The following is a 9,343-nucleotide window of genomic DNA, read 5'->3' as shown; positions in this document are numbered from 1 at the left end:
CACACCAACCAATGCCAGTCAGGGTGAGTCTAGTGACAGATTACTGCAATCTAGAAGCAGGTCTGACACAGAATAGACAGCAAGACAGTTGAAAAAAACAAAAACATCTTGTTCATAAAAAATGTCATGAAGACAGTCCGAAAAATGATTATCTGCAATAAGACTGTTAATCTTTTAAATTTCATACTTAAGTCTTTTGTCAATGTACTTAATCCTTTAATTATTAAAAGGGAGGTGGAGGGGAGAGGTTATGTGAAATTCAGACTTCTCTTGTAACAGGCGAGGCCCCTTAGTGACAGAGGCACCTCCGGGAGTAGTTCTTACAATCCCAGTGTGACTTTGGGCAGTTTTGCTCTCCCTAGGTGTTAGCGAATTGTGTAATGGCAGGTCCTCTGCATGGCGGCGGAGAGGAGACGAGGGACAAGTTGAAAAGGGAATGTACCAAATGGAGCAGCTAAGATGCAAACTTCAAACTTCTGGTACTTTGTGCAGGAAAAAAAAAAAAAAAAAAAAAAAGGTGCAAGGCCGGGAGGAACTATAACATGATGGAGGCAAAAGGGTATAGATGGAAACACTCAAAACAGAAGCTTTTATGTGTTAACTCACCGAAGAAATCATTCAGTGACCCGAAGGAGACTGCTTTCATGAAGAACCAGTTGCAGAATTTGTACATAATCTAGGTAAAAGTTAGTTACCCAGTTACAGGGGAACTCCATTAAGAAATAGCACAAACTATTCCGCAGCAAGTTAACAGGTTGGTGGGTGTGAACGATGCAGTGGGATGGTTTTGTGCTTTGCCAGCATTTACCTTCAGCCCTCACCAATGAGCTCCCTGCATCCCAGCAGCGTGCGACTGGACTGCCCGAAGAGCAGGATTATCTGCTGCCGCTAACCGGGTGATGCAGACGAGACACTGGTTTACTGTGACAGGCCTTCGAGCTACACGGCTGAAGGAACGGACACAGAATGGGCCATCCTAAAACCTTTGGCAAACGAAGAAATGCATTACGGTAATGCTGGCACTATTACTAAACCGCGTAAAACTGCTACTGTATGTGATGCTGAAGGGTTAAACAATGCTGAAGGAAGGGTTTAAGAAATGCTGTGTTTCAGGTTCTGTGAATGTGAGTTACGGGAGCTGGAAGAAGTTGGGAAACATTAAGACACTGAAAGTAAGTAAGTAAGTGCTGAACCTGAAGAGAGTAACAGAGCTCAAATGAAGAGGTACGAGGTGTAAAAAACAAGGTAGTAGTAATAAGGCCTAAGAGAAGAAAACAGACTAGCGTCAGGCAAACATTTGTGAAAAAGTTTGTATTAGTATACTGATTGTATAATGATTACAGGTAAGTAATTAGAAAACCTTTCTGTATATAACATTTTCTGAGGGTGGGTCATCTTAAAAAATCAAGATTGTCTTCCTTTTGGGTTAATACACTATTGCACACTGACAGGTTGTGTATCCATACTTTACAAACGACTGTGTAGGCATCAACGCATGCTTTCACTGAAATACAAAGAGAATGGAACTTCTACTCTGATCTTGTCCTGACTCAGGGCAGATTTTTAAGGTTCAGTTATAAACTCAGCATCTTGACCCTCTCACCTAAACTACATTTTGTGGTTTTAAGCTATTGAGAGTATCGTGCTATTTGTAAGTGGCGATGATAAATCTTAAAATAGTAATGTAAAACACAGTGTGACCCAACATTGTTTTTTGCATCAGAGCTTATCACCGACTGTTAACGTAATCTGACCCCAGCTTTGAAATTTTCTGCTGTAGACCTGATTTAAAAAATGTCCCAGACGTATAAAATTCAGTATTTAAGTTTGTTTATTTTAACTAATACTTATGTATCCCAAAGACAGTCTGTTCAGTAAGGGTTGTTTACAATCCGTTGTCTCATTTATGGCTTTTTAAAATATAACCCCTGTGTCCTTTCAAGGAAGCCTGTATTCTGGCAAGAGACATAAAAATATGTTATTTATTTAAAGTTTCACAGAGAACATATGACTAAATTCTTTATTCCAGCTGAAAGGATGTACCATGTCTGGAAATCCATTTAGTAGATGTATAGAAAGAGCAAGAGAGTTGTTTGGAAGTTATGCATAATAATGCTATAAGTATATAAAAATTTCTGGTTGTTTGGGGCAATACAGTAAACCTGGCAGTCTCCTCTCAATATCCACTTTTAAAACAAAAGGTGGTGGGGTTGCTTCTCATGGAATGAAAATGTGCATTAATGCAGGCAAAATTTTTGCTCATGAAGAGTGATTGCACATTACAAAGAAAGAGGTACATCAGTCATTTTGGAGTACATGCAAAAGGCATTGACCTCTGTTCAATAGGTTAGCAAAGCGTAAGGAAAACCACAATGTAGTGGCATTAAGACAAGAACAAAATCCAGACAAGTAGTGTTTGACTTTGCCTTGTTCATTAACAAATCATGACATTCATCCAAAAGCAAGTGCAGTCCGTTCTTTTAATGTTCTTTGGAAAAAAAAATCCAAAATATGTATTTTTCTGGCTTTGAACAAAAAAAAAAAAAAAAAAAAAGCCAGCTGTGTGAAAGCAATACATACAATTGTAGATTCTCTTTTTGTCTCCAGAGATGAGTGTTTTGGGGACATACCCACCCTGCTTTTTCATGAATGCAAATGCCTCCTGGAGGCAGCAACTGTTGGTAGCTCTCAGCTCACCCACACCTTCTGAGACCGGTGCTCTCAGTCAGCTGGAGGCTGGCTGGGACCTTCTCCTTGGTTCAGGCAGAATTTTATTGCGACTTTTCTTCTCCAGTTTTATAAAAATAAATTTAGATGTTCTGTGTAATACTGGCACAAAGGAAAATATTTTCTCTCCAGAGTTGGCTTATGTGGTGTTCTTAAGACAACCAGTCCTGTTTTCCCCTGTAAATGGGGCCCTAACCTTCCTAGGCTAATGTGCAAAAGAAAAAATTCCTAGTCCAGACTGTCCCATAAATCCATGTCTGTCTGTCTATCTCCAGGTGCAGGGGAGGAGAGAGACACCTCTGGCTGTATGTAGGTCTAGCAATGCTTGTTTTGCATTTCAGTCTCAAATAGTTTCAAAGTTGAATACTGACACATTCATCTGCTGTGACTCTGTAATACTGGATGGTAGCAAAGGTACTTTTCTCAGTTCACCTGTATGCGGGCTTCTCCCCTTCAAAGTGTTATTTTGCTGTGCCTGTTACTCCAGCACCCCCGTTTGGCAGTTCTGGGGAGTGTCAAACTCGATCGGCTCCTCATTTTCACCTGCCCGTCAATTGAAGTTTTTTTCCGCAGGATGAAATCGAAGTTCACCTGGCTGTTCATGGCGTAGAACACATTAGCGCCGTCTGGGATCACGAGCTCTGCAAAAGAGGAAACAGAAGACACATTAACAGTAAGAGTTTACAGTATTGCGTATAACAGAATTAAAGCAAGGAAAAACCAGGAAACTGATGAACAGACTGAGAATACACAGCCAGGCAGGGCTAGCCCTATGCCAGTTTGATATCTGTTATGGATTACATACAGTGGTTTCTTATCCCTTCCTTAATGAAAAGAAATACTGTTAGACCTAAAAGATACAGGTTACAAAGATAAGCACTAAAAAGCAAAGTCTTGCCCATGTCACAGCTGGCTGTGTAGCCAGGCTTCAGCTTTGCTCTGTGTTTATCCGGGACAAGAGAGCAGCTTCTGTGCCGAACCAGCCCAGGATCACATCTTTCAAGATACCAGTAAGTTCACAACAGTTTCGTTAAGGCCCCAATGTCACTTACTGACCAGGTTCTTCGGTGCACCCCCTTGCTTGTAGCAAGGTTGTTCAACTTTAGCAAGAACACACAGACGTCTGTGTTGTGTGGCACTGTGCTGGCCCCCTTTTCTTTTGTGCCTCTAAAGCTAAAGCTGCAGCAGCTGGCAACCATGGGAAGTTGTTCCACAGAAACAAGGGTTGTGGAGACCAAACCCAGCCCAAGCCCTGGGCTGGCACAGGCTCTGAAAGCCACTCCAAGATGAGGCTGTTAAACATGCTGAAAGCCCTGCTTTTGCACAGCTGAAGAATCTGGGCCTGCTGTAATCTTCAGGTGGTCACTAGGCCCCTTTCGTAAACTGCTTTCCAGGGAAATCAAGCAGCTGCTCTTCAGAAGATAGCGCTACAGTCGCAATGCACATATGGAGGTCTATCTGGAAGCCTGTATGTGAACTGTACTGCTACAAGGCAATATGCTGACAGGCCATGGTAAGTTAACTGGAGTGTATTCTCACTAGCACATATGATGATAAAACTATGGCAGTTCTAAAGTTGCCTCGTATTTTACTCCTTCCTGCAAACTCTAGCAGAAGTTATTAAGCAGCAGCAAAGCTCTGCATCCTTACCTTTGTCCTCAGAGATGACCTGTACAAGCTCATAATCCTCAGCAGCATCAGACTCGAGGTTGTGCTTTGACATAGCTCTCTGGATGACAGCAGGAGTTTTGTCTTGGCTAGTTAGCTGAAAAGACAAATGTGCAGTGAGGGATTCTGCTTATTCACTTTATACAGTAATTACAATTTAATAACTAGGAAAGGTCTACTTTCAGTGCACCACTGGTCTTGGAAAAGATTTCAGAGAACTGAGAAATTATGCTGGGTCAGTAATGAAATAATAGAAACTGCTGGATACTAAATCATGGTATTTGTGACATTTGTTGTTTTTTAATTCAAGATGACATACTATACTACCAGAGACAACAGGAAATCACACAGTGCTTGGAGTGCCCAGCGTGCTCCTTTGAGCAGCCCTTCTAAGGGATGAGATGTTACTCTCACTAGCCATAAGCGTCCACATAAATAAAACTCCCCATCTGTGGTTTGTGGACATCAATTAATCAGGAGTCTCACGTACTAAATACCGTCTTTGACATCTTGCAAAGACTTCTGGCCTTGGAAGTTAGTTTACTGTCTGCTGCGGAAGTGCTGTCCGGCTGGAGCAGACACACGGATCTCTCCAGAGCCTAAAGGAATCAAAAGGAAGAGCTGTCTCGCCAGTGGTAGAATTTATCGGACCCTGAGGGAACTGCTCTTTGAAATTTAGGAGGGGCATAATCATAAAATTACTGAATGTGCTAAGAAATACCCACGTTTGTTTGTCCCCTGCCCTCTTGTCTCTGCAAGTGGGCTGGAGCGTTGGCTCCGTGACTGAGGCTCAGGCAAGTGACTGGCAAGATCAAATACAGGCAAGTCACATTGCCCAGCGCAGCCCTGCGCGCCCCGAGTATCGAGCCGGCACTCTCCAACCCCCTCACTGGAACCAGCATCGAGGGTAAAACCTGGGAGTTGGTTCATTTCATACCTACAAGCTGCAGCCTTTCAGCCAGCTCTTACCAGCTAGACACAGCACCGCCTCCCCCTCGCAACACGGGGGAAGGAAAGCGCTAGCAGGAGCACGCGGGGCACCCGAGGGCTGCGCTGCGGGTGGCAGCACAGCAGCGGCTGCGCTGTGCCACCAGACCCTCTCCCAGTAAACAGAGTTGAAACCCTAATGCTGATTTCAGAGCAGTAGCAGCAAAGCACAGAGGACTCCACAAAGCAGGCAGCAGAGTCCACTGCTAATCCCAGAGAGAAGCCGGTACTTGAAGAGCTGGCCAGCTTCCCGGGGTCCCGCTCCTTGTTCCCAGGGCCTAGCTCCTGGGGAAGGCGTCTCCCAGCAGAACCTTGCATGTCGTCTTGGGTCAAAACTAGCATTTAAATTCCAAACTGGAGAAAAAGCAACTAGCTCTAGAGCAGAGGGACAGGAGCAGTGAACACTTGATGAGAATGAGCTTAGAACTTCTGATAAATTACACTTTTGATAAAATACAAGCTGCAGTTTCAAGACTAGAAATGTTCACAGAGATACTCTGCTATTTTCATGCTTATCATTCATATCACTCTCCACATACTTTGGATTTTAAGAGTGCACTTGTCATTTTCACTTTCAAGACAGTTTTAATTAATTGGCTTAATAAATCAGTATTTTCAAAACTAAAAGCATTTTGCAAACAGTCTTTAAAACAGAAAATGTTTTTTTTTCCTAAAAATGGTAATTTCAGACATACTCTAATGTGAAAAGTCTGAGGCAACTCTTAAAATAAAAAGAAGTCTGTGCCATGAACTCCTGAATTCATCTTTTAAAATTGTCTCACAGCTAACCAGTGTGAGTAAACATAAATAAAAAATCTACAAGGAATGAACGGTGGTTGCATCCCAGGCCCCCTAGGTGTGCCGCAAGGCCTGCAGAACGCAACACGTGCTTCCAGTCACGTTGCCCAGCAATTCTGGATGAGTGATGAGCAGCGCGTAGCTGAAATACCAGAGGGTATTTCAGAAGCTGGAACGTACTGTAAATATGAGAATGTCAATGCAAGTTGCAGGCAAGAATCAAGGGTACAACCTATCCATGGTTCCTATTCAAATCTTAGCTACTCTTACTCATGCCAAGGCCGAGTCCTTGAGTTCTAGCAGTCAGTCACCTTGAATGCAGACACATCACCAACGATAAGAGTGTTTTGCTCTTCCACGCCACTTACCATGATGCTCTTGTACATATTGCCATTGTTGTCTTCTACGCTGATTCGGATGATGCACGTATCTTCGTTCTGCTGGTTGTAAACAGGAGGCAGTACTGTTGAGGTAATGGATGTCACGGAGATAGAGCGCTTGTGGATCTTGGGATTGGAGGACAAGAAGGGAGGGGATGAGATTACGTTGGTTAAGGATGACACCCCTGAGGAAGACGTGTCCATGGAATGGATGGATGAAGAGGAGGAGGAGGATTCAGAGAGCTACGTAACAGAAAGGAAAAAAAAAATGCAGTCATAAACTTGACTTTTTGGAGGGGAGGGGGATCTTTCTGGAGGAAGAACCTGAGGAATTATGAGTCACATACATATAAAACCTCAGTTATCTGTATTTTGTTCAGGGGGCTGCAGTGGTATTCTTTGCCTCTACAAAATGTGAACCTCACTTGATAATTTCATCGTCTTAATGAAAGCCTACTTTCAATTCTGTGTGCTAGACACTGTGCTGCTCTTCCCCATCTCCTGCCACACTTAAAAAAAGAACAGACCAGGAGGTGGCAGCAGATACAAAGATCAAAATGAAGCTGTCAGCGTCTAACGGAGGACTGAGAATAATTTGGAATGAAAGCAGAGCATCCAGCAGGCCCCTCCTGTCCTGCCTCAAGTCAGAACCTTTATGCAGGCAGCTGGACTTTAACTGACATGAAAAAACACACACACCTGCCTGTCTCCTATGTCTCCATGAATATTCTTTCCTGTCGTTGGAAACGGCCTCCTTCCCTTTCACTACTGCTCAGGGTCTTGTCTTTCTCTTCAGCTGCCTGTTCAAAAACTGCCAGGAGCGTGTCCCTCTCCAGCTTGCTCGCTTAAAGCACTGTAACAACTGTTCTACCTAAACAATTCAATTACACAGGCACCAGCATCTGGGACAACAGGCTACGTCTGGGCAGTGAACCTCACGAATGGGTTTAAGAACATCTAGTGCAATTTATTTTAAAATACCCATAAGCTAAAGCCCAATGTATCTCTCTTCAGCAAACTATCCCTAAAAAGCCCTTCACCAACACAATACAGCACAGGTCAAAAGGGAAGAGTCTGCCTGTAAGAAAGACCTCCCTGTGGATCCAGCCCCCCCCCCCAATCAGATCCCTTCTGCTGGTCTCCATCTTACCAGCTTGTCTCCTGAAGGTAACAGAGCATGCCTGGCACATCTGCTGTTGGCATGAACACCCACAGCTTCATCTTTATGCTCATTTTGCTGTGAGACATCCAGCTGCCAGAGTGCAGGCTTTGCCTTCATAGCCAAAAAAGGGATTTACTGGCATACTGCTAAAGTGTCTTTGTGTAAGACACTTGCTGCACGTGCTAAGAGTGCCCTCAGAAAGCTGGTGTGACTGAGGAAGCGCAGCAGCTGCACGCTAGCTTTCCCCAGTGGGATTAAGCCTGAACACCTGACTCAAGGCAAGACACTCATCCACGCACGAGGCAGCTACAGTGAGGTCAGACCTCTGAGGCCAGCAAGTGCTCAACTACCTCCCTATCACGTGGTCAACTACAGCTGCTCTGCCTTCCCCAGGAGCTCACAATGGTGTCACCAATAGACACCAGCTTTCATGCCTAGGAAAAGCACCTTTGCTGGAGGGAAGTCACAGCTTATTGCAGCTGGGCTTTCCTTAGTGAGCATATGGTTACTGAAGCAAAGCTTCCTTTTTCCAACTACAGCTACTTCTAGTGATTCAGCATGCTGAACATGGCAGCGGACTGCCAACAGCAGATTAACTCATCAACCCTGAGATATTCTAAGAGGAAATGACTAGCTTTTGATCTTTCTCCTCTTCAAATAGTATGTCTCTGTTTCATTTATTTTGAGAAGCACATAAATCCTCTTGTCCATGTTACTATCAACATCACACTACCATGTGCTGAGGAGAAGCACCAGTCCCTGCAGGCATGCTGCTCAGACTGCTCACCCCACAGTCTCTAAGGTGGAGGTGTCATCAGTCTGCCCCATCCCTGTCGAGAAAGAATGATCAGGGACTGAAAGAAAAATTAACCTTATGCTGCTATAGAGCCTCATCTGAAACCAAAAATCCTGTCAGATACCACAAGAAAATCTGGTTTCAGGGAAAGAAACCTAATCTGCTTTGTATCTTGGCAACACAGAAGGGATCATGCAAAAAGCCTGACTGGATTGCTTCCATTTTTATACGTTTATTTTTAGAGTTTCTCCATTCCAGTAAAAGTAATGCTCCAGTCAAGACTAACAATGGGCTTTAGCAAACATCTAGGTCCTGCCTGAAAGTACTGACAGTCTCTCCTAGGGTATTTGTGCTGGCAACAAGTCCCAGACTGTACCTTTTTCTGAGGCTCATCAGGAGTGTCTATGGGAGTGATGCAGACTTCTTCAGATTCAGAATGATTAGACTCGCATGACGAAACACTGACAGAGTCCATGCTTTCACCAGAGCTCCCACTTGGAGTAGATTTGGGTTGCTCTTTGGTGGGGGTGCTATTGGTGATCACCTCTGATCCAAGGAACAGTCTAGGATAGAAAACAAACCGTATCAGCCAGTAAGTGGAAGCAGAATAGTGCTGGGTTGAGCAAAGCTGTCACTTGGTTCAAAACTATTTTTTTTCTGTTTTGTTTTCTTATCTTGAGTGGCCTATTGTTTTCATTTCCTCTATAGTGTTTATATGATTTGTCAAGAGAATTTGTTAAACACTAACACATACAATGCCTTCTTGACCTAGCACACATACCAGCTGCAAGGCCAAAATCAGAGCTAATACGTACGTGGTATAAA

General features: G+C 43.7%; 1 protein-coding gene across 4 annotated transcripts in view; it reads right to left on the bottom strand.

Annotated features, from left to right (window-relative positions):
- Positions 1-1,808: 1,808 nt before the first annotated feature.
- The window catches only part of RGL1 (ral guanine nucleotide dissociation stimulator like 1), a 78,590-nt gene continuing 71,055 nt past the window's right edge, over positions 1,809-9,343 (bottom strand). For 3 of the 4 annotated variants that reach the window (XM_085299676.1, XM_085299677.1, XM_085299678.1), the window contains 4 exons: positions 8,895-9,081; positions 6,549-6,803; positions 4,378-4,492; positions 1,809-3,368 (listed from right to left, as the gene is read on the bottom strand). In XM_085299676.1, coding sequence (XP_085155802.1) covers positions 3,181-3,368; positions 4,378-4,492; positions 6,549-6,803; positions 8,895-9,081 — 745 coding nt within the window. In that variant the 3' untranslated portion in view covers positions 1,809-3,180. The remainder of the gene's footprint in view (positions 3,369-4,377; positions 4,493-6,548; positions 6,804-8,894; positions 9,082-9,343) is intronic. The other variant, XM_085299680.1, reaches the window with a different exon arrangement.

This window comes from Rhea americana, unplaced genomic scaffold, assembly GCF_003343005.1.
Source record: "Rhea americana isolate MKP2758 unplaced genomic scaffold, rheAme1 scaffold_151, whole genome shotgun sequence".
Lineage (NCBI taxonomy): Eukaryota > Metazoa > Chordata > Aves > Rheiformes > Rheidae > Rhea > Rhea americana.
The sequence above is the reverse complement of the archived record's forward strand: the minus strand, read 5'-3'. Positions and strand labels throughout refer to the sequence as shown.